The sequence below is a fragment of the Glandiceps talaboti genome, chromosome 15 (genome assembly GCF_964340395.1).
Source record: "Glandiceps talaboti chromosome 15, keGlaTala1.1, whole genome shotgun sequence".
In the NCBI taxonomy this organism is placed as follows: Eukaryota; Metazoa; Hemichordata; class Enteropneusta; family Spengelidae; genus Glandiceps; species Glandiceps talaboti.
Window position 1 is genome coordinate 9,303,021 of NC_135563.1, and position 26,054 is coordinate 9,329,074.

The 26,054-nt window shown below is 36.2% G+C and overlaps 2 protein-coding genes across 3 annotated transcripts in view; both read right to left on the reverse strand.

The window, feature by feature from the left end:
* Positions 1-1,963: 1,963 nt before the first annotated feature.
* Positions 1,964-18,339, reverse strand: LOC144446728 (protrudin-like). 2 transcript variants are annotated; one of them, XM_078136549.1, is made up of 9 exons: positions 17,974-18,339; positions 16,763-16,833; positions 13,515-13,812; positions 12,725-12,929; positions 11,944-12,033; positions 11,154-11,324; positions 10,225-10,306; positions 9,383-9,464; positions 1,964-3,313 (listed from the first exon to the last, which is right to left on the reverse strand). In XM_078136549.1, exons 1-9 carry the CDS (start codon positions 18,177-18,179, stop codon positions 3,121-3,123), a joined length of 1,398 nt encoding a protein of 465 aa, XP_077992675.1. In that variant the 5' UTR covers positions 18,180-18,339; the 3' UTR covers positions 1,964-3,120. The 2 variants fall into 2 exon arrangements, with proteins under 2 accessions (XP_077992675.1, XP_077992676.1); XM_078136550.1 differs by lacking the exon at positions 1,964-3,313 and having other exon boundaries at positions 9,287-9,464.
* Positions 18,340-23,260: 4,921 nt separating this feature from the next.
* The window catches only part of LOC144446188 (DBH-like monooxygenase protein 1 homolog), an 11,616-nt gene continuing 8,822 nt past the window's right edge, over positions 23,261-26,054 (reverse strand). Inside the window, exons 10-12 of the mRNA XM_078135942.1 lie at positions 25,823-25,965; positions 24,823-24,988; positions 23,261-23,407 (exon numbers count right to left, since the gene is read on the reverse strand). Coding sequence (XP_077992068.1) covers positions 23,261-23,407; positions 24,823-24,988; positions 25,823-25,965 — 456 coding nt within the window. The remainder of the gene's footprint in view (positions 23,408-24,822; positions 24,989-25,822; positions 25,966-26,054) is intronic.

Genomic DNA, 26,054 nt, shown 5'->3' on the forward strand with positions numbered 1-26,054 from the left:
CCAGATAATGATCATGTCGGGGATGGGGTGGGACACTCACTACGGATGGTAGGTATATGCACCAATAATCAATCATTCAGAAGAAGAGATGGGACATATCAATAAAGTGTTTTATGAACACAATTATATATTTATTTATCTAAAATGATCTTTTACATTGATTGCATATATATTACATCAATTTCACTTTATACTAAATCACAAAAAATACACATTATCTTAGACCATTTGTGACAGAAGTTAACATTACTCAATTTGTTGCAAATATAACCCACGGTTGCAAGTATAATCCATGGTTATACTTCCATGTAGGCTTGGTTACCCAGCCTCTCACCATTGGAGGCTCTGCCTATGAGACCATCCCGAAACGAGGAATAAAAAGTCTTGTCTGGGCGGTCTTGTAGAATAGCCACCCCCCCCCCCCCCATCCCCCGATTGGGTAACCAAGACTAACTTCCATGCTGTGACTTTACATAATTTCTACAGTAGCAGAACACTGATGGTTATGTAGTTGTCAGCTGTGGCCTTCTATACTAAAACACCGTTATTGCTAGTAGTAGTATTGCTCACTGATCAAAACTGTCAAAATGTATGACTTCGCTCTCAAAGACATCACTAGAAGCAACAATTTCTAAATACTTCGAGTAAAATGTAATCGAGGAGAAAATTTGAATGTCTTATTTACTGCATTTTCTTTCTGCTGTGCTTGTACTTTTGCTTTTATGCACATAAACACTTCTTTGGAAAGCATAATCAGTCATTTAAATCTCATCTACTGTGTATCTTTCCACTCAGGCAGCAAATACCAAAATGAATGCATATAGGCCATGCACAGCTGATATGAAATAAGTAAATAAAATGAACACAGCCTCCTCCTGGACCTTGAGCTGACATTGACAATACGCAGGTTACTACTTCTTATAGTATTTATTTGAATATCTGACACTGCAAGAGAACATGAGCTTGGCATACATTATGTCTAACAATGATTTTTTTTCTGGTTAAAAGGACATGAAGTATATTAGAAATACAAATGTCTGCCAATCTATGTATGTATGTATGTATGTATGTATGTATGTATGTATGTATGTGTGTGTGTGTGTGTGTGTGTGTGTGTGTGTGTGTATGTATGTATGTATGTATGTATGTATGTATGTATGTATGTGTGTGTGTGTGTGTGTGTGTGTATGTATGTATGTATGTATGTATGTATGTATGTATGTATGTATGTATGTGTGTATGTATTGCATGCATGTGTGTATGTATGTATGTATGTGTGTATGTATGTATGTATGTATGTATGTATGTATGTATGTGTCTGTGTATGTATGTATGTATGTATGTATGTTATAATGTACGTATGTGTATGTATGTGTGTGTGTGTGTGTGTGTGTGTGTGTGTGTGTGTGTGTGTGTGTGTGTGTGTGTGTGTGTGTGTGTGTGTGTGTGTGTGTGTGTGTGTGTGTGTGTAATAAATGCTGTCTGGGTAAATACATGCCTACCTTAAGAGGCGTGTATTGCCCGGATGGTATTTACCCAAGGAAAATGTATTTGGGTCAATACTTTCATCTTTTAAAAACCTGTAATGGTCTAAAATAGGGTATTGGTTTTTGGTCAAAGTGGATCTAAAATGGGGCCTGGAGTTTGACAGTGTTCTGCATCAGCTAGGGTACTAATAATAACAATAATATTTACATAACCACCACTGTAGTTAGACTTGCTCAGAATCAGTAGATGAATCAACATAAGAATATATACAAACAACATAAATACACTAAAAATATCTTTGGCAATCAGATTTAAAAGATATTTATTAAATGTTTTTTTTGTTGACAAAAGAGAGAGGATAGTGCCATAAACAATTCACTGATAGATATCTTTGTTGGACTTCTGGTCGTGTTTGTTAATGAAAATAAATATTATTGAATATTAATGAAAATAAATAATATATATTGTCCTAGCTATGTAGAAGTGGGGAAAGCATACAGCAGTAGACATTTGGTGTAGATGATACAAATCAGTAATATGTTAGGGAGTCTGACCTTATCACTAACCCCCTAGCTTAATACAAATGTTTCTTTTAACTGAAACTACACAGTGACTGATCTAGACTTCTCCTACAATTTTGATAGTGGCTTCCAATGTCACAATTTGAGGAGAAAAAATACACTTCTCATATTTCCTAAGATTAAATACACCACATACTGTCATTTCTCATTTTTGTGCATAGATTGATTGTACACCACTCATCACAAATGTTTCTTACTTCAGAATTCAAGATACTGAGACAGATCGAGATGAACTAAACAAAAAACTCCCCTGACATTGCAATGCCATGGACACAGCAATTTCGTGTGACACACAAAAAATGTTGTATTCTCCTATCCTTTAATACTATGTTGTGAGTCACATGAAATCCGAGCATTTCGACCTGCATTAATAAATGTTGTCTTGTATCAGAGGATGTACCATGCACTGGCTGCAGTACAGCCTGCATCAATTTAGTCTAGGTATGCTGTGTTAGAGCGCCCTCATGCACCAACCTTTCTCTCCAAAAAAAAAATAAAAATGAGTGGCGAGGACAAAATAACCAAAGGCATATGATCTTATAGCCTACATCAAATTATACAACTGTCAACATTGACATACAACAGTGGAAAGCAAGGTTTCGGCTTACTAAGATAGATACAAACTTTTTTGTGAGAGGTTGATATAAGCTATTGAATGGACATCGGTTTAGTTATACTCATAGTATGGTGGTGTTTCTGATGACTTCCATGATTTTGCAGTGTTCATTTTGGAGATTGCCAATGTTTACACTATCTTGATTACAGGGTGATTACGTCCGTATACCAGATGCACCCTTATTACCCATTTGTGCCAGTCACCATATTGAACAACAACAGTGTTTGTGGTTCCATCAACAAATCTTTCTATATCAAACTTTGAAATACAAAACTTTTATGATGAGAAGTACAATGATTTTTTTCGATGGGACTTAAAGGACTGTGCATGCACATTCAGACTCTTGCATGAACAACACTCAAACTTGAAGCAAAACGCTGCAGGCTCGTGGAGTATAAGTACCAGTAGAAAGTTCAACAACACATTTGTGAGTTTCTAGGATACATCATTGTTACTTGCCACTGTTTGGGATGAAGTGCTGCTGTCAAGCGTTGTGGAAGGCGTGTTGTTATTTGTCGTGCCAACAACATTTTGAAGTTTTTCAGGTAGTGAAGGTAAGCTATCAACATAGGACGTAAAGGAAGTCCAGTAGTCTGAAACAACTTCAAGTAACTGAGTCGAGTTCTCTCTGAAAGGGAGTAAGAAACAAACCTGTGGTAAGAAAATGAAGCAGGCTAAGTGAGCAAAAAAGACATTCATAATTACAAACACATGCGTACACATGTATCTTTGCAGCATTCCAATATCATTACTACAGTGATAATTACAGACCAACTTATTCCACTTTCTAATATTTATATTTTTATAATCTGAAAACATGAAGTCAATTTAAACCAAGTGCACATAGCAATCAAACTGTTTCCATGAACGGTGTCAACATTATTCAATATTAAGATTAATGGCTAACAAGGTGCAATGCAAAAAAAAAAAAAAAAATCTGAGATTCCCTTTTTCAAGTTCAACATGCAATTAAGGGTTCTCTTCTGACTGACATTTACCAGTAGGTGCAACCCTGTAAATTTGCATAACAATAAACACATTTACATTACAAATGGTCACATTTACATACCAAATACAAATTTAATTTAATAGTAAATTTTTGACACCATTATGTCTAGAGAAAAAAGTCAAATACTGTGTATAAAAGCAATGTAGCCCAATATTGTCCAAAATGGTATTGACTTTTAGTTTCACATAGAATTTTTGATTGAAAGATAATATTCTATGTAAGTGAGGACCTCACTCCAGGTTTCTACAAGGACACTGACAGCAAGCAAAATTGCATACTTATAACAGACACTAGGTCTAATCATGCAATAAAATGTTAGGCTAAATTTCTGACATTCATCGACTAGGTCTCAGCTTTCATAAAGTTTGTCTTTCAGCCACAAATGTCTCTCAAGTTTCAGAGTTGAACACTACAATTTCATATTACTTGGCAACAGAAATTACAAGTACAAGTTACATCATGGAAAACACTACAGGATGAGCAGTGATTCTTCAAGGTCATCTACTCAAAAGGAATTTTACTGGAGTTTGAGATATAATGTACATTGCACTCCACAATCAGCCTACGGAGACACAGATAATGACGACAACAACATGGAATATACTTGTACTGACTTACTGTTCAACTTAGGGTTGTGACATGCAGCATTCCTCAATGGCACTTATCTTCATTGTTTAGGGTGACTACAACTTCTAGGACACATTGGAGATCACAAGGGGAGGCTAGAATAGCTGGGGATCAGCAGTATGGGTTACTGGCATGGCATACAAGAAAACACACACTGACACAGAGACACAGAGACACACACACACAGACACACACACAGACAGACAGACACACACAGACACACACAGACAGACACAGACACACAGACAGACAGACACAGGCACACACACAGACACAGACACACACACACAGACAGACAGACAGACAGACACACACACACACACAAACTACACCTTAGACAAAGGAGATAGGCATTCACACATGTACATTAACATGCATGCATACTTGTATGCACACACAGACACTCAAACATGCACACAAACAAACACACACACGGGCATGTGCTCACACACATACTCTCTCTCTCTCTCTCACACACACACACACACACACACACACACACACACACAAATGCACACACACAGAGTATGGGATACTGGTACATATAACACTGAGAGAAACAATACATATATACACACGCACCCTAACAGTAAGTCTAAGGCATAAACACTTTAATATACCAGTACATACAAAGACACATATACAAATGTAACCCCCCACCCCACCCCCAATACACACATGCACATGCACATGCGCACACACATAAATGATGTCTAGAAGTAGGTATACAAGCACACACACAAACACAAGAAACACAAGATAAGCAGTCAATGGCACATATTAGCAAACACCTAAAAAATGAAGCTTATAAATATTGGATACCTTACCACCCCATGCAGTCTGCATTACAATTAACCCAGTCACCATCTAAATATCAAGTATACTCCAAGAAAAAATGGTTAGTAGTTACAGAACAATGGTATGTAATGCTGTAAAAACACACTTCTATTTAACATGTTTCACTTTGGTGTCTGTCCTACAAAGTGTGGTTAATTTTATAGCATAATGTATTACAGACACTTATTTGATGTTTTCTCAGGTACATCATATCTGTTACATGAAATGTCAGCAGCCATGGCAAGTTTTTAAAAAATGTGGACGTTAGCGCCATTAGTAAGGACAAGCCTAATGTTAATGAGTTACAGATTTTCAAAAAAGTTGTTAGCACTGGGTTTGATGGTCAATGCATTTCAAATCATAGCATGGAGAAAGATAGAGAGTACTTCTGTGATCACTTCATTGTCTAAGGCTAGATATAGCAGTATCATTTGCTGTCAACCCTATACTGAAGATACAGATAACCAAAACGTCTTTTCCCCAAAAATTGACAGATTGGGATGCTAACATACAAACAAACATGGTCAGCTTATAGTACAAGGTGGGAAAACAACCAAAGATATACCTTTAGCTAAATACATGTTCACTTTTTATATGTTTCAGATTACTTTTTGGAGACTGCTATACGTGAAGTCTAAGATAGTTAATATGGGTTAGGTTTTTAAACGTAAATACTTGTACTACAAAGTCCTAAATTTGTCAATTGGACAGAAAAAAGAGTTACAAATGTAATCAGATATCCACTACCAAGATGAAGAATATCTCAAAAAAAAAAATTGAAATAGTGAACATTTAAAATGGCTAAACTTCTGAACATAGAAAAGTTGAAACTTAGTTATTAATAACATGTTACTCCTGTTTGGTCATACGGCCATGATGAAATTGATCAAGCAGATCCTATCCAAATAATATTTGAAGGAACAAAATCTCATCTAAAGGTCACAACATGTCACAGGTCAAAGGTCATGGCTTAAGAACTCATGAGATTGGTTTCAAGAACAATTGTCTAAAGGTCAAAGTTTTCTACATTTTGCCATATATGGATATAATAAATGATTTTACATATTGCCATATATGGACATAACATGATGTACACATTGCCATATCTGGACATAACATGATGTACACATTGCCATATATGGACATAACAGATGATGTACACATTGCCATATATGGACATATATGAAAAGACAATGGTAGCCTCCTAACACTGGAGCTAAGCTAATGCTTTCACTTTTGTAAAAAATAACAAGTTTTTCATATATTATTATATACACTTTTATTTATCAAGCAGAGTTGCAATAATGTTGCCACATAAAAAAGTCACTGTCGAAAGAACAAAAAAAAAAAGTATTCATGAGATGCTTATAAATCTTTTGATCTAAAAATTTGACAGCCAACATATGGCATACTATAAAAGAAAGTACATCATAATTCTATTTAAAGTTTTACAGTAGATGAGTTACAATAAAATATGCTCATACATGTATTTGTCTTTTATTGGTCAAAAGTGGTTAAAATCTCTCCATCAGCTGCTGGCTCAATTTTATGCTAGTCTAAACATTCAGTCACATACATGAATACCTCAAAGACGTATTTAATAAATCATTGGATTTTCATAAGAATTCTACATGAATACAGAGTACCATCAATGCTTCACTTTTTAGTAACAGTGAAGTTATCTTATTGGAATCTAGTTTTTGAAGTGACTGCATAGCTTTCGTCCGAATCACTCAGACGTCATCATTGATAATGATGTTATGCTGTTCAGTCTGGTGACTTCTTAGTGGAATCACATTTAGTTCATATTTGGCATAACTGAGAATTAGGGTTTCAGTTGAAAGGGGCATAAACAATGGGCTTTGTATTTTTGTATTAAGATTGGGCTTTTCAAAATATGTTTTGATGAATTTCTGCAAAAATCAAATGTCTATAATTTGGTCAAATTTTCAGACATTGAAATTCTATTCCCTGTGGCATCACATCAGTGAAAGTGTAGCCACTACTTATTCAACTGCATCAGACAAAATTCAAGATGTATAACATTCTATAAGCTAGTCTGGATGCCAATGTGGTTTCTAACTAAACCACGTCTGGTCAAAGTCCCTCAATCAGCACAAAAAAGTTGTTCATCTAATCAGTGAATCCCAACTGTTATAGTGACATAAACAGTGTATAAGTAGCATCCTGAGCTGACAAATATACCATATTTGGACATTACATAACTGCCCCAATAAACACTAACTGTATGACGGACTGTGTTATTTGTTAGAATTTTGTGATTGATTAACAACACATGATGTTAATGAATGTGTGGGTGGCTGAGGATGAATTTTAAATCGCATCCTGTGCACCTCAGAACTTCTACAGTAACGACTTTGACTATACTGTGAGTGGAGGTGTAAATGGTAACAATACTGGATAAGAACTAGACATTCTATATGCATGCATGCAACTGTAAGAGCTATGAGATGTTCGTGTCCTTGCACTTTTCTTTGCTCAGCTGTTATGACATCTACCAGACACAGAAGGGATTTTGCAAGGTTGAAATTGTGATAGCATTGGGGGCCTTGGTTTTAGTGTGTGACCCCCCCAAAAAAATCAATGTGATTGGATGTAGTGCATCATGTACTGGTACTATGTGTACTGATGCACAAATACCCACAGGTGATTCAGTACTGTTCAGGGTATACAATATTAGAAGTTAGTCGTTATATCTAACAAACCGTTCCAGTTGCAACTAGCCCAATAAAGATTGTGTTATGGGTGGATTTTGATATACTGTATTATAGTAATATTAATATAGTAATAATCTCTATTCATCCAAATAAATTCGGAAATTTGTTGAATGGTCGCCGCAAGAGCAACGCCCTAGTGCCCTAGTGTTGAAGAAGTAGGAGGAAACCGGAGTACCCATGGAAAACCTGCATTGTTCGGCAGAGTTAAAACTGAGCATCACCCTTCCTCATCACCAGACTTGGTTAAATTTTAAATCAAACCCAGCTGACACCAGGTGGGTTCGAACCCAGACTGCAGAGGTAAAAGGCGTACAAGCTAACCGTTTGACCACCGACAACCCTGTTTGAAGCATCATCATAACACATGATAACATTTGGTAATATGGCAAGGTAGCAACTTGACACAAGCGCTACAGGAGAAATATTGAAGGGTCGCCGAAAGACTGTGTGTGTCATACACATTTTATGTTCCACAAGAACAATTTAGATAGATGAGAACCAGGCTTCCCACAGCCCACTCATTACAAATATAAACAATACCATCCAACCCCAACTGATACGCAGAGACACACACAATGTCCTTGGATCAAACAAGCTATTGAAAGTTATCCATTGTAGACTCAAATTTGGACACATACAAATTGAAACTAGCAAGAATTTGAGTCTGCTTGCATGGTTCCCCTTGGTGACACGTGTGTACACACATACAGTGCCTGCTTGTTGACAGGAGTGTGGTGTTGTTTATATTTGTAATGACTTTTCTGTGGGAAGCCTGTTTCTTATCTATCTAAATTGTTCTTGGGAACATAAAACATGTATGATACACAGTCTTTCAGCGACCCTTCGATATTTCTGCTCTTTTTGTATTTTCCTTGCAATATGGAATCACTTTATTTCAACCTAAATTTGGAAAATGTCAAACATGTAATAGTGACTAGCTGATATTGAGCCAGCAACCGAATGTTTCTCCAGTCAAGTGTAAATTATCGCTAACAAAACTAGCAGCTGTAGTAAATAGCACCCTATCTACAGTAACATAGACATACATATTGCAGTACTGTCGCTGGCTATTATCATGATACAGACTAAAATACATCACTGACCATTAAAACAAAACTGAACATCAATTTCCTAAACCAACATTACAAAAAAGGCTTTGCTCTAAATTTCAACTATGATTCGGTCATTGCTTCTTTTTTCTTTAAGTCTTACGAGCTATGAAGATTACCAGTATATACTAGCTAATGGAATGTCAACTGCTCATTGTCAAGCAATAAAGTGCATGTCGATAATTTATGTAAATTTATGCAAATATCTCCCACTAATCATATTGCACCATAAAGCAGCTGAGAGTCCATCTACTCTAGAAACTAAATTGTGTGGGGGGGAGTGAAAACTGAAGTCATGGAGTGCAACAGTAATACTGTGTCCTGAGTCTAAATCTACTGGTGTACATTGTACATGGTTTAGGAAATAAACTTGTCACCTTGCAGCTGGGTAATCTTCTCCAACAAGGGCGTTGTAACAGCTGTTACACACCAGTTCTTTCTCCGTATGAGCAGCTGGAGCTGTGAAGTAATGCACAATTATTGGTGATGTCATGCACAAACACTGATTATGTAATGCACACATATTTATTATGCAAACATACTGATGGTGTAATACACACACATATTGATTGGTGATATTAATTATTATGCACATGTATTGATGCACTACAAATATTGATGACATAACACACACTTATTAATGATGGAATATACGTACATTGATGATGTAATGCATACATATATTGATGATGTAATACACACATATTGATGGAGTATGTACATATTGATGATGTAAAACACACATTGGTGCTGTAACAAACATATGATGTAAAACACACATATGGATATATACACACATAATGATGATGTAATACGCAAATATTGAATGATGATATAATACACACATAGTGATGATGCAGTCTTGGAAGTTGAAAACCCACCATCTTGAAAGGTGCATTATGGGAAATGTATCATTTCATTGATAAACATGAATTACCTATACATAATTAATTATAAAGAAACTGTCACACTATGTATATCTACAAACAATGTAGTCATGGTTACCCAGACCCATGTAGAGGAGGACCATCCTCCCAATCTTCACAAATTAGGTATTACAACAACAACAACAACAACAACAGCTACAAACAATCCCAGAGTCCTTTGCACCTGAGTGTGCTCAGTTTAAATTAAAAGAATACATTTGGAAAAACAATTTCAAAATGATTTTGAAAGAAATTACTAAGTCAGAGAAACAAAATGTGACGGTGATTCTTACCTGTGGCTCCAAAGACTGAACGTGGAACTTTCTTATTGCAACATTTCGAACAAAAATCGTCCCCACAGTGTCGACAGTATCTCTGGAAAAGATTTAAAAAATAACACTATGTTACTATTATGGAGTAAATCTTTTTGTACAACGGATACAATCACAGAATGACTGCACAAGTGTTGCTTTTTTACAAAAATATCTGTAGATATTTCACTATTCTAATTTCAAGATTTCAAGATTTTTTGGAGTGATTACATTCAGCTGTTTAGGTCAATTCAAGTAGATATACCAAGGATTAATACATTATTGTATATATTTCAGTGTGCAGCCTGTAGTAGCAAGCCAGAAACATCACAGCATTACGTCAGACATAAACCATACACTAGTGTCATATGCCAATCCCCATCCCACCATCAGCTAAACACGAGTGTCAAACACCACCCCACCTTCAGCTTGACATTTGTGTCATATACCAACCCCCACCCCACCATCAGCTTGACATTTGTCATACACCAACCCCCACCCCATCATCTTGATGTGTCATATGCCAACCCCATCATCAGTACAACACTAGACATACACCATCCCCACCCCACCATCAACTTGACATTTGTGTCATATGCCAACCCCATAATCAGCTCAACACTGGTATCATACACCCCCCACAACCCCACCCCCACCATCATCACCTCTACACTAGTGTAATATGTGAACCCCATTGCCACCACCAGCTTGATACTCATGTCTCATACAAACCCCCCAAAACCCACTCCTACCATTAGCTCTACACTTGACAGACATACAATTCTGATAGACAGACCAAGTATATTAGAATACCACAAATCAATGTAACACAAGAACTACACCAGTTCTTATTTAGTTACTGTGGTACATTGATGGAAACTTTTGTGTTTGTATGTTGTCTCAACACTTACCCTTCTCTTCAGCACTGTAGTAAAAGTAACACCACAAGACATACACGTTCCGCTGTTGAGTTTCTTGTGTCGCTGTCTTAATTCTCTGAACCTGTCCACCATGCTTGTTTTACCACTTCCCCTTGACGGATCGGCATCCTTGTTTAAGTCTCCCTCCGGAACTTCATTAGGCTGGACGAATTGGACAAAACAATATGAAGTTTTGTTTTCTAATTTTGGGGTTATACATTGTACCACCAGTTTCATTTTAGGAATGATAGTAAATTTTCAAACTTTGAACCAGCTAGACTGAAAGGGCTATTGTGATATGCCGTCAACACATTGTTGTTGCGACAGCAGTGTTCAGGGCTACAAGAATGAATCTTTCAGTCTAGTATACCTGTATAACCATGTTACGCTACCTATTTTACAGCCAAGTGTCTCAAGAGGGAGACCCAGATGAAGAAAAATGAAGGCTAAATCACATGACAGGGCAGACTGCAGTCAACAAAAAACTTCAAAACAAAAATTTTTGTGAATTTCTAAAATTATAAGATCTCATATAAAGTGACCAGAAGTTTTGAGTGGTAACACATGGGACACAGGGAAACCGATAATTCTTTCAAAAGAGTCCATCAACTACCATTGCCTTTATTGCTCGTCTAAAAGAGGCTTGCAGACAGCGCTTCAAGTGGCCAAACTATACATTCTTTTGTTTTTCTGATAACCTGAATATAGCATTTTGTAACTTGAATTATGCCCCAAAATATATAAACTCAGTTTGAGTCCCTTTTAAAAGCATTTAACTTACATCATATGAACTGTTCAATCGAACCTCCTCTCCTTGTTTGTCAGCGTCTGCATCCGTTGTTGCTATGGTATTAGTTTGCAGATCTGGAACCTATGAGAAGAAGAGGGAGGATGATGATGAGGGTGAATCTTTTTTATTTTCATGTTTCTCATCAATACACTTTAAATATGATCGGTTGATTGGTTGATTGGTTGATTGAAAAGACAAAACAGTGTGTGTACAATCCCATGTTGAGATGAGGATGTTTTCAATACATACACAGACATTAAACCTGCACAAGCTGCAAATGGGATATTTTGTCATCAAAATAACCAAAAAATGGGTCAATTACTTATAAAAAATACATTTTATCTGTTAAAAATAGTGGTCAATATTATCTGCAGGTAGTGTGGTGACAAGTTTAAATCTTGTGCGAAAGCTCAGTTTTGAATCTGATCAACTTGATGCTTCTCTGAAATCATAACTAATTGTAGATGATGTAACATCATGAAATGACTCTCCATGAGAACCCATAGTTTATGAAAATGTCTCTATCCCCCCCCCCCCCCTTCAGCTAGGAAAGAAAATATTTGATGCATTGATTACACAATATATTGCAGTAAGAGTTCCCTTGATTATCAAGATACCATGAAGTTACTCTCTTCTCTGGCTCCTTCACAGTACAGTAATATTTCGATCTCCACGCAAAAGCAATTAAAAGTGCAATCATAACCCTGGCATGAATTCTTTTTTTTTTAAATTTTTTTTGGGTAAATCCTGGTTAATTAGTTTATGTCCTTACCTCTGTTTTGTTGTCTTTGCTCTCAATCTCTTTTTCACATAATTTCCTTGAGCTTAAACTCCTGGTAAGTTTAGATCCTCCAGTTGTAAGTATCTTGAACAATTTTCCGTTGGCAAGGAATATAGTATTGACGGCAAGAGCCATATTGACAGACATAGGACAGTAATGTAGACATACTATGCCACTGATGCATCCAATATAAATGCTGATTTAAAAAAAAAAATGAAAAAATATATTTAGAGAGCTTTTAAGATTGCTGACATTACATTATATATTTATCTTATGACAGTGGCAATCAAGGCTTCGGCTTATTAAGGTCAGCATGTGCATCACTTAAATACCCCCACGTCGGTCTTTTTATTTTTGTGTTTGTCCAGCCAATGCAGTCTGCAGATCCGTGGAGAAACACAAAAATATCCCTCACTACTTCAGTGAAGACAACTGCAGAGCCAATCATGAACAAGCAAATGACATCTGACTCACATACAGACTTGCTGTAAAGTACTAAATAAAAAGAACAGTAACTGCCATAAATAGTAGATTGAGTGACAGGTTTGTTGAGAATTAAAAAAACAAAAACAAATTGTGTCATCGCACCATTTTAGACAAACTGTCCTGACCAGAAACAATTCTTTTTTTTTTTTTGCCTAAGATAGACACAAACTAAAACTATTGGTGTGACATACTAATATAAACTAGTGAATTGACTTTGCCTTTAAACTCTCAGTATGGTGTCATTTCAGAGGACTTCTTAAAAACTCAAAGGAAAGAAACAAAATCTGATACTTACAATGCTGATAAATATACATTATGCCACAACAGAATGTCGTAAATTTTCTGTAATATTTGACAAGTTAAAATAATTGCTGGTTGTAGATCAAGAATAAACTCTCTATATTGTGATAATGCCTCTTTGACTTCCATTTCCTCCTGGTATTGCACATCTTGTTGAGTTACTGTCAATAACCTGACAGCGTGTAATGTTCTCTGAACACTTGCTGGGACGCCATTACGTCTCGATTTCCATGCCATTATTCCGACTCCAGCAAGAGTTATTAAAGATAAGAGTATGGCCAAAAGTAGATGTCCTGGCAAGTAGTCAAGAAATACAAAAATGAATGTAAACATAGGAAGTTAGCATTCTCCATTTGAGGTTTTCGCTGTGCAGAGCACCCTATTGTTTAATAATTCGCATCCTGATACCATTGGTCCATGCACCCTGCTGTACAGTATGTTCACTGTCCCCCACTGAGTTGTCTTCATTTACCCATACACCCTACACATGTGGGGTTTATGGTTTATTTTGCTCTCTTAACAACTGTGCTGTTATATACCTCATTAGTTATTCTGTTTACCACACAATAGCTTTCAAAAATTTGCCATGGTGGTGCTCCACGTCCTGTCTGTGTGTACCTTGGGGGTATACATGGTATAGCTGTCTCAGTTAATGACAGAGCACTGCTGCTTTCCTCGATGTCGGAACAATGCAAAAAACATGCCTGATTTACACTTTTACAGAATACCAAGGAACAAAGCTCTTCAGAAACGTTACTGTGAAGTGATGATACCCCAATTTGAGCGAGGGCGCTGTATTCTCAATTTCCTGTTTGCAGTCTGCAATGGCCTATTTTCTTACTGTAGTAGTTTATATGCATCTTGTTTCATTTTTGTTTCCTTGGCTTTGACTATGAAGGCCACCTGCTACATTTGTATGCTTGTTTTGTCAGCCCCTTTTCATACCCTCCTTTAATTTTAATCTATGGAGAACACTGCAAGACCACGACCAACTTGCTTCCCTTTTTGATGATATATTATGAAACTTGAAAGTATACTTGTGTAGAATGTAAATAAGGCTACACAATTTTTTTCTGCCTCACCAAGAATGATTAAGTGATGACTTACAAAGTTACATATGCATTGCTTTTAAAATAAACATTGAATGGTCAACTTTTGCATCACATGGATACATTACCAACACTGGTCTGTCTGTATGTGTCTTCTTACAAAATTCAACTCAATTAAAGTTCCACAGTTGTGCATGTCATTACATACTTTGTTGAACAAATTTTATATTTGACACAGGTTGCTATTATATACTAGTCTGCTTAGAAACCAGGCTACAGTCTAATAGTAATATCATCAACATTGCCAAAGTACACTGCATATGGTTTGTAACTCATGGTAACTACAGAAATGTACTTTGAACAGGCATCAGAAGTTGTTACTCTGTGTTTCACAATTATTTTGACACAATAGGCTTGGCTATCAACAGGTTGACTTTGTAAGTCATCACTGTGATAAGATAGAACCATTTTACTTGTATGTACAAGTATACATACATGTATTAGGTTATTTGTCATCATGACCACTTAGTGTTACGTTCAGTGTTATTATCAAAACAAACTGATACTTTGAATACTTCACTGTCTTTGTTGTAAATAGTATGACCAAATCGACATGACTTCATCAAACATGATCAGTAAAGTATATATATGTTGTAGTACTTAATCTTTCAATGTTTCATTAAAATTACGGTTAATAGAATCTACAGACACTACTACTAACACTGTCATATGTAGATTGAAACATTACAATTAAAACCATTAAAACTGAAATGAAAATGTCATCTGGCTTGACAAAAATCTTACCAACAGTGCTACATTTTATCATGTGGCTCAACAAAAATCTTCCTAAAACTGCTACAATTTTATTGTCTGTCTCAACTTAAACTTTGTTTGTACTGCATCAAAAACACTTGAACATAAATCCTAGCCTTTTAACCTGACTCCTTGAGTCTTCTTCAGGGACATGAACTTGATGAAGTCCTATAAATGTTCATGTACACTTATTTTCCAAGCATTTTGATGAAGTACAAAGTTTAAACTATAGTCCCCTTATAACACGTACTCTGAAAGATAACTACATAACTAATTAACTCATGAAATCTCCGATATAGTCACATTATCGGTGGATTATTTCAAATGACTAACCTTTCACCTTTGAAATCAGACCATATTCTACACAATCTCATCTGAAAACATAGATTGTTTTATTATTTGTTTAAAAAAAAATACCAACAACTTCCTGTTGTGAATTTGAAATAATCATTGCTGTTTCACCGATTCTGAATTCAGGAAATGCTTTCGTCAACTTAATGATATATCTAGAGTTTCATTTTTGTATATAAAATTTTTTTGTGTGGGTATCCTGTTAACTGACTTTATACTCAGACCACTAAATAGTGGTCTAAGCTTTATAGCACCATTGTATTCTAAACATACATTCTAATTTGGAATACAGCAATTCATGTAAAAATGAAACTGCTGGTGACAGAAGTTCAGTTCTATATGAATAACATTGAGGTCAAAATAGTTGTCTGGCACGGCTTTTAATCTGATGTAATCCTTATGGCTCCACTGATAAGATAGTCTAGGTCTTGACAAGCACCGTATTATTTACTCCATTTACTATTCCCAGCTTGAAGTCTAGTCCAGGTCCCAACGCTCACACAGATTTTTGTGCTACCTCTTGCAGCGTTCATATAAACATGATGATGTCATTGCGTCCCTGTGTGATTTTAGTTTAAACAGACTGGGGAGGAGTCATCCTACAAACATGAGAAAGGTCGAAGACGTTTGGTAATGACAGTACGTCAATTTGGGATTACTACTGAAAAATGCCATTCGTTTTTCGCTCACCATGGGGTTCAAACTCACTTGACACCTTTCGTTTTCGTTGGGACCTGGACTAGACTGGGGATAATAAATAGAGTACATTGAGTACGTAATGCGGTGTCAGTCAGGACCTAGACTACTGATAAGATAACACTAATATGAGAACCTTGGAATGAAACTCTGGCCTTTTTGAGAGGGACTGAACACAATACAATGACTGTTATCATCAGGATGCCCTGGAATAGTCTGATGTTTTTTATAAGCTGGTTTTTTATTGTTAATCTTTATGGTTCCTTGCTACTCTTACTCACACTTTCATATGCCTTCTCCATCCTACTATTTATACCACAAGCATATAACTTACCTTTTGTTGTTGTGACACATAATAGAGTACAGAGCACCCAGCATGGTGCAGTCAAAGCAGGGAACTCCCAACTACAGGTCAAGTAACAGAAAAGAAAATGATTTGTTAATGTCAGTATCAAACTTGCAACATTTATGTGTGTATGTATGTATGTATGTATGTATGTATGTATGTATGTATGTATGTATGTATGTATGTATGTATGTATGTATGTATGTATGTATGTATGTATGTATGTATGTATGTATGTATGTATGTATGTATGTATGTATGTATGTATGTATGTATGTATGTATGTATGTATGTATGTATGTATGTATGTATGTATGTATGTATGTATGTATGTATGTATGTATGTATGTATGTATGTATGTATGTATGTATGTATGTATGCATGTGTGTGTGTGTGCGTGTGTAGTGTGTGTGCATGTGTATTGTGTGTGTGTGTGTGTGTGTGTGTGTGTGTGTATGTGTGTGTGTGTACATATGTATGTTGAAGGCAGCTATTTGTATTTTTCATGATTTCATTATTCAAGAGGTGGTGGTGTATGTTATACTAGAAAGTCTTTCTCATAAATAGCCTTTTTTTAAGTACCTTCAACTATTGCCTTTATGTTTTCTTTTTATATTCCATTTAAATAAAGTTCAGTTTAATTCCTCTTATAACAACAGTACATGTAGCTTACAGGGCCCATTTCACAGACTCTTTTATTTGTATTACTCTACACATACCTCTCTCTTTGTGGATGGTAACATTGAGAAGAATGCCTCAAGTTTGGACAGTTTTCAGACCACAAATGTATGATTTGCCCAATCATAGATGTATTACTGAATACTACAAACACCTGGTAGGGTCTACATTATATGGCCTCCATCGGGTAGCCCATTGTTCTTCCCCGGCGATTGTCTAACAATAGCGTATTAGCGGAAAACGTCCAACATTTTCCGCTATCGTTGGACAATCGTCGGCATATAATGGCTAAAATGAATATATGTAATAAAGCCAACATTGCCTGTGATCCGTCATCGTCTGTGACTGCATTGCCCTCGTTTCACTACGAAACATAACCAGTGACATAAACATACTAGCGGGGCCGATACGTAGTGATGTACTAGTACTAGTAGTGCATTATTCCGTGCTTGTGAAGTTGTGTAACAACGGTTGTACAGTATATGCCATGTCAACATTGACCAATAAAGTTCTATCCTACCTCAGTATGTAGTACACAGTCTTGAAAATTTGAATGAATGGATCAGATAGTACTTCCAGTCGCCGCACATTGCTCATCAATTTCCCCAAGTCACACTTCTCAACGGCTTTGGTTGATGACGACGACTGCTCGGAATTGACAGAAACACATTTGGATGATGAGGGCCGTACTGTCGTTACCGTCCCCGGCGTTGGCTCATTAGCCATGCCTCACGATTGTCACATAAATACGCATATGTCATATGGCAAGGAGCACGGATAAATTTTCTAGGTCAGCGCTGGATGTCCGAAATACGAAAAGAAAACGAAGTTATTTGACAAAATCGAGTGAGATACCATCATCACAATTTTCGAGATTTTCCTCTTATACCACTGCTGCCATTTTGAATGTTGACTTCTGGGACATAAAAAAAGTTCATCAACCTTCGCGAGGTCATCCAGTTGACCCGAATCTATTCAGCACATGTGAAGATAACAGCTGTGTTTTATTTTCATTTGTTATTTCTGTTCTAATTATTACGACTCATCACTAAGTTTACACAAATAGATACAAACGGTAGAAAAATATGCAAATAAATACTATAGGACAGAACATAGACCCTCTCCCACCAACATTGCAACATGGTCTATGGACGTACAGAAACATAGACTGGACGCCAACTGTAGTCTGTAATCTGGAACTGTGTGAGTGGAAGTTTAATGGTAACGATACTGTATAGGAACTAGACTAACGGAAATACCACTCAAATAGAAAACTAGATGTTAGTTATAGGCCTGATAAAAACCATGGATATATTAGGGAGAACATAGGCCTCAGTAAATGTTTGTTGCAATGTTCCTTTTTTTTCACATTCTATAGTTTCTTTCAGAACAGCAATAAGAGGAAATACTTTTACAAGTTCCTATGTATAAACCGAATCACAAGTGAAAATAACTTCTGTATGCCCTACCATCCATTGCGAGGCCGTGGAGTTCTGTCATACTATAACACTGTACAATAGCCATTACTATAAATAACTACTACTATAAAATATCTAATACTGCATTACATTAGAGCAGACATGGACATGGGGGCAAGAAATAGTTATGTTTTCCGTCGTGTTCCATATTGTCTATGTGTTATTGGGTTCTTCTCATCAGATGTACAGCCATTACAGATTGGAAGAACAGTTTTATATTTTGTTTTAACTTGATGTCAGTTTCTGCATCTACTGTTTCTGGCGATTTTATCTTTTTCTCGAATATGTAAAACAAAGTTTTGGGTAGGCAGTGAAAAACTAGGTGGAGCCGGGTAGCCGGAACTAAACAGTTTTATTAGCCCCGAATGTAATGGCATCATGATCACTTTTTTTGCTTTATTAAGTTTATCAATCTAACTTTTTTATTGTTTCAGAGGCAAATACCGCGGCAAGAACTTTTCTCAGTCCTCAGTATTTTACCTGTATTGTCCCATTTATTTACTCTAAGACTTCTGTTAGACAATGTGTACGATAAACCGTTCTGAATCTAATAGACTATAAAGTAGACAGGTAAAACATAAAACAAGATAAGGTCAAATAAAATGAAATAACTGAACACAGAAACAATGAAAGGAGAAAAAAAAGTAAATAATTGATGCAAACATTAAATCTTAAATTATTACGGAAAGTAGCGTACCAGCAATGAACACGAGTTGAGTGTAGTGCAAGGACTTGCACTTTTCAGTGATTTGTTACAGACATTTTGAACACACTCGAGCTCCCAGGCGGTAGATGGCTAAATAGACCACGCACACTATATAAATTACGTCTATTGAGTAAGGAATGCAAAATATATGACATTTTGGTGCATTAAATTTAATAAGCGGAAACGTTACAACACCAGGATATTGTATATATGTTGACTTTTGAAAGACATAAACGTTCTCGTATCTGTGGTTGAGGAATTTTTTACACAAGTAGCAAAACTTATATGATGATTAATGAGTAACATTGTAGTTTTCAGGAGTTATTTGTCCGAGGTCATTGAAAGAATTAACCAAACAGTACTAGTTTAAGTCAAAGACTTGGTTGGTTAAGAGTAACCCCAGATATTGCCTCTCCAGAGGGCGCCGTGATCACTGCGTCAAAAGAACTACGTCCATCACGTCGTCTTGGCGGCGACAGTAGGGAGCCCTCCACGACGCTCTCAGGAGAGGGAAACCCCAGATACTGTATCATACATCTCAGCCTTTTCCTTGAGTGTTGGCGCTGTTTTCTTATAATTTAAACATATAGTGACTTTGTTCACGGAATATACTACACTTTCCGAGTTTCCGTACAATAAATTTAAGATTGGATATTTTTCTATTTTCTACTTACAAATTGGCGAATTTCTGGGGCAATTTTAGAGAGGGTCATGCTGCCGCTTGCATCGACTTTGCTCACAACCGAATTATATGGATTCCTAATCGAACAAACAGTGAATAGACAAGTGTCACGGAATCGTATTATTGTTGCCGTTAGCAACTATGTTCTATGTACTCATTTCACTCTAAACGTTGGTGGCGCACTTTACTGAACGCGTGAAATTACTCTGTGTAACTTTGGAATTTTTTTTATTTCATCATTTTGATAATTCATTCGTTCAGCCCTGAGATCAACCAACTTTTAAACTTTGATGCTAGGAAATAACGCCAGAATGTTATGTTTATGCAGTCATAATATTTCACATCGCTTGATCGCTACTGGTTAACTGAAATCCTACAATGAATTACGAAAATAAAGAAATGAAAGCATGTTAAAAGAGTGTAGGTAATATAAACATTTGATTCCGATACACACTGTCTAACGGAAGAGTAAATAAATGGGACAATACAGGTAAAATACTGAGGACTGAGACAAGTTCTTGCCGCGGTCTTTGCCTTTGAAACAATAAAAGGTAGGGTTTGTCTTACAAACTGTAAACTCTCCATAATTTACCATTTATAATTCAGCGAATGTGTGCTTTGGAGCTTTACAAAGACATCCTTGTTTATCACTGTATGTATTACACTGGCACTGTGAACTAGTTGTGTAACTGAATGTATTATAGTGTATATATATCTGGGGCCGGAGGCCCATATTATTCTGAAATAAACCAATCACCAGTCAATAAAAAGTAGGGTAGGCGGTAAGAATTTTATTTTATTTTACTTTAATTATTTTTTTAAGTACTTTGACCCCAAGATAAGATACTCGTCGGTCACTTTCTGTAAGAGTTTGATGAGTTCTAAAATAAAGTAAATGAAGACAATTATAGCATAAGTTAAGTAGACGAACACGTTCTGCTGACTGTTATAGACTACAAGACCTATATAAACCGTAAAGAGAGAAACCGGGTCTTGTAGTCTATAAAAGTCAACAGAACCCTTTCAATGCTAGCCTGTGGTTTACTTTGGTACGGAGGCCAAATGATTGAGCCCTATTCCAGAATACTCCCCATGGGTGATCAAGGGATGCTGTTCCTGCGCCAAACCACAATTGAATGGAGTTGGCTAAGTATCTCCAAGTATAGATTACGATCCAACCTCTCCTTGCAAATCCCTCATTTATTTGTAAAGAAATTTCTTATTATGTATGGACACTGAAGTCGATTACCACTGTTATTTTATGTTTATTATATTATTAAAATGTCCACTGTCATCATGTTTTGATAAACAATCGAACAACACTTCTAATTCCACACAGTTTCGGTTGACCAAAGGGGATTTTTATCACATCAGAACTGAACTCTTGAGGGTATAGGTACATGTATAGTAGAGTAGTTGTCTGTCTATAGGCTGTGTGTATGCACATATGCCTAACAACAAGACCATAGCAACAGCCAACTGATTGTGTATATCGCCAAGGTAGCAGCCCAAGGTATAGCAGCTAGACCACAACAGGACTGGTTAGGCAAGTTGATAAACACCCAAAAGATGAATGCAAATATGCCTAGCAACAAGACCATGCCCCTAACAACAGCTAAATGATGGCAAACATTATGGTACAGGTAACAACAGGGCTTGATAGGCAATCAGATAAACACAAACAAAAAACTGTACAGTTGTGCTACTATGCCATTGGCGCTATTTTTATAGTAAACATATGCCATTTATTTGTTGTTTATGAGAACATTTTTACTATAAATAGGTTCTATTTTTACACGTCACATACACAAAACCAACGTATACAACTCTTAAACAAGAGAACACACATCCACAACAAGTTTGGCAAGCTACAAAATGTATTATATTTTGCTGAAATACAACAGGAACAAGAATAATTTCTAATTATATCTCAGTATCCAATATTTGATTTCGTTAAGACATCACTCGTATGACTGTCACTTTATTGTCAAGCAGAATTAATGGAATTTCCTTAAAAATTGGTATTTGTAATTAGAAAATACAAATTTTTTTTTGCAATCGTAAGCTTGTAAACACCGATGATTCAATGTACATGTAATATACTAAAATAATCAGTGTTCAAATCCGTAAATAATCTATAACAGTACAAACTTGTATTTATAATATGTACATACCAATATAAAATTCAATGTATGAGTATAAAACGTTCCAATCTCCCTAACAATGTATAAAACAAAGTTGTATTACTAAATTTTATCAGAATCACGTGATTCGAATCATGACATCATAGTAACGGTATCACGATTCGAAATCTATCTGATTAAAATCTGATGTAGTGAACTTGACGCTATTTCTTTACATAACTTTGCCTCTGTTTCCTGTCATACGTTTGTTGATTATTCGGCGTTTTTTTCAGTTTTTTTCGCCGAATACCATAAGCCCTGTTTCAGGCCGTACGTTTGTCGTTTGTTTTATTTTGTTTTGTTTTGTTTTGTTTTGTTTTGTTTTGTTTTGTTTTGTTTTGTTTTGTTTTGTTTTGTTTTGTTTTGTTTTGTTTTGTTTTGTTTCGTGAGTGAGAGCCTTGTTCGCTACTCATGAAAAAAACTGAAAGTAAGAAACAGAGGTAAAAAAAGAAATCGTGCTAGTTCACTACATCAGATTTTAACATGATTGGGTGACAAATCAGACGAGAAAGCCAATCCCGGAAGTTCATTTCAAAGCAAGAAGATGGAAAAGAGTATGATATAATATATGCAAAATATTGAAGGTGAACACAAGTATGTTTTACTGAGTAAATATCAAATTGAATTGAGCAATATAAATGTTTCAAGTCAAAAATGTAATACATTTTATAGTTCTTACATGTATATCAAGATACACAGATCACTATATCAGTTATCTAGCTGATATCTGAGGCATACAATGGCCAATTAATTAAGTTTTACACGGCAACATACAAAGCAGTCACAAAACATGTTACAGCAACAGTCAGGCCTATGAAGTTGGTCGCCATATTTGATAAACAAACATCTTCCGGTTCCGGTAATGTCTGGCTGGGTGCTTCCAAGACTGTGTAGTCGTACATATACTGAAAATACAGAAATCGTGCAAATATTATATGGATGGATATTATTATTAATTGAGTACATGTATATGTGCCGCCCTGTGGGGTGCATTTTGTAGCCCTTTGGCCGAAAATGAGGTCTATTTTTTCAAGCGGAAGAGTCTAAAACGGGGTTCACTTTGCATTATTTTTTATTTTGCTTGGTCTAAAATGTGGTACATTGTCCTTTGCCAAATCATAACTAATATTTATTGCCCCAAAATGTTGCCTCCTAAGGCAAATGTATTTATGTCTAAAACTTTCATTTTTTAAAAACCTGAAATGGTCAAAAATGTGTATTGATTTTTGGTCAAAGTTGGTCTAAAATGGGGCTAGTGTTTCCAGGGCCAGCCACTGGTACCACCCCTGGGCAAATAAATACAGACAGGCACGCATATAGAAATATCATCTGCGACACGCAGACACACAGACAGACGGAAGACAGACGGTTGCTTGGCAACAGACAAACCATGGACAAACCGATAGTAACCGCAAACACCGGACAACAGACAAATCTACGAAATCGTCATTCTACAGGTAGTTCTTGACATTTTGAATACAAATGACCAAATCAAAGAATTACTGCTGTTGCGCTCTGAATCCCTAGAATAAAATCGGTTGTGGCTATTTATCATCAAAAATAGATTATACCAAACAATGCTATTTCTCAGATCTTTAACATATACAGTCACAATTAAAACAGCATTAGGATTTTAGGTTCGGACATATTGAATACAACTGTAACTTCCAGCTTATTTGAATTTTGGCTGTAACTTTATACAACTGCGGACGGCCAAGTGGATGGGATCGCCATTGTTAACTAGATCGACTAAATTGATTCTATACATATATTCCATTCATAAAACTTGACACTGTTTTAAAAATAACAGGACACCACGTCCCTTTAAAAGTAGTTTCGAAGCCAAGGTGGTCCTCAGCCAGCTCTGTTACTGTGAATAATTAGTCCTAAACTTTTAATATGTAATCATTGAAAGTACATCATAAAGTGGGATAAGGACATCTTCTGAAGTCATAGCTGTACTACTTGGTCCAAGTTGGTATAAAATATTGGCTATTCAACAAGGCAAGTATACACTTAAAGTGAGTCTGATGTTCATGGGATCAGGAATAAAGTATTCAGTCATGTACATGTGTATATCTAATATGAAAGTCTTCAACTGTCAAATTTTAGTTAACACATTTGATTACAGTGTAACCATAGCGACCCAGTTGAATTGGGTGCCGACTGAACAGCTTTGGTATGTTTATCATAAGAATGCCACTTTGTCATTTGCTGACTGAAATCTACCCTATACATGTACAATCAATTTAGTCTGACTAGTTACACAGGGGGATTCACACACTTGGATGTCCACAGCTGTAGTTATCCTGTAACTTACAGACAGGACATCCGGACTACCCAGACCACAGTAATAGAATGCTGTAGCATCATATCTGCTTTGTAACTTTTTCATTTGGTCTTGACTCCAGTCCATTCCTTCTAAAATAGTGGTAATTTGTTGCCCAGCATATTTGGCAGGTGATGTAATGGTTGGTGGGTGGGTACTTGAGTGAGAAACAAAAGATTAATATGTTATTTGTACATTCTGTCGTTGGTGGCGCTTCTTCATTCACCGCTTCACATGAAACCAAATAACAAGAATGAATGGTCTTCAAGATATTAATATCAATACATGACAAGCTAGAACAATTTTTATGTTATGAATGTTTTGTTTATGCACCACAAAACTGATAAAAATCAATTAATCAAATAACAGTGGTCGAAAAAGGGAGTGATGTTAGAAAGCAATGCAACGAAGTGAAATGTCAAAATAATATGTGTACACTATTGTATATATACAGACTGCATTTTTGGAATGTTGGCAAAATGTGAGAATAAATTTGGAACAATGCATGGAATAAAATTGGTCTCATTATGACTTAGTCTGTAAGGTACGCCGTGACGGGGCGCCCTCAAACATCGGCCAACCCCTAGAGGAGGCCGGTGAGGGCGAAACGTCACGACGTATCTTACAGTCTCATTATGACTTTAATTAAGGAGACTGACAAGGTAATATACAGCTAGATTGTATTTGGACGTTTTCATGTACAGGCTACGAAAATAATGTCACTGTAACAGTTGGGATTCACTGATTGGATGAACAACTTTTTTTGTGCTGATTGAGAGACTTTGACTAGACGTGGTTTAGTTAGAGACCACGTTGACATCCAGACTAGGCGTATGTGTGAATGTCTACTCTAGGGTATGTATGCATGTATCTAAATACCCGGCATTGATCAATCACCAAATGTTTCTCCGTAGTCCATACTTTACAATGGTGGAACATGAATATGTATTGGTATTCATATCTCCTTAGTATAAGATTTAGAAGTTCTCACGTGTAGCTGAGTTCTGCTCCTTCACCTATCAAGGTGGTAGCTACATCTTCAAACAGGAGATCGCTCAGACAAATGGACAGTTTCCTACGTGGGTAGTAATATAAGAAATGCAGGCACATTTCTGATGTAGTGCCTAGACCACCCTGTAAGAGAAGATGTACCATATTCTAATGACACTATTACGATGGAAATCAAGCTATAGACAAACTGTAAGATAGACGCAAACTATAAC

Coding starts and splice junctions, on each gene's coding strand:
- LOC144446728 (XM_078136549.1), bottom strand. CDS start 18,179: ATGGCTAATGAGCCAACGCCGGGGACGGTAACGACAGTACGGCCCTCA. Junction 16,834..17,973: donor ACTGTGTACTACATACTGAG/GTAGGATAGAAC, acceptor CTTGACCTGTAG/TTGGGAGTTCCCTGCTTTGA. Junction 12,930..13,514: donor AATGTATATTTATCAGCATT/GTAAGTATCAGA, acceptor TTTTTAAATCAG/CATTTATATTGGATGCATCA.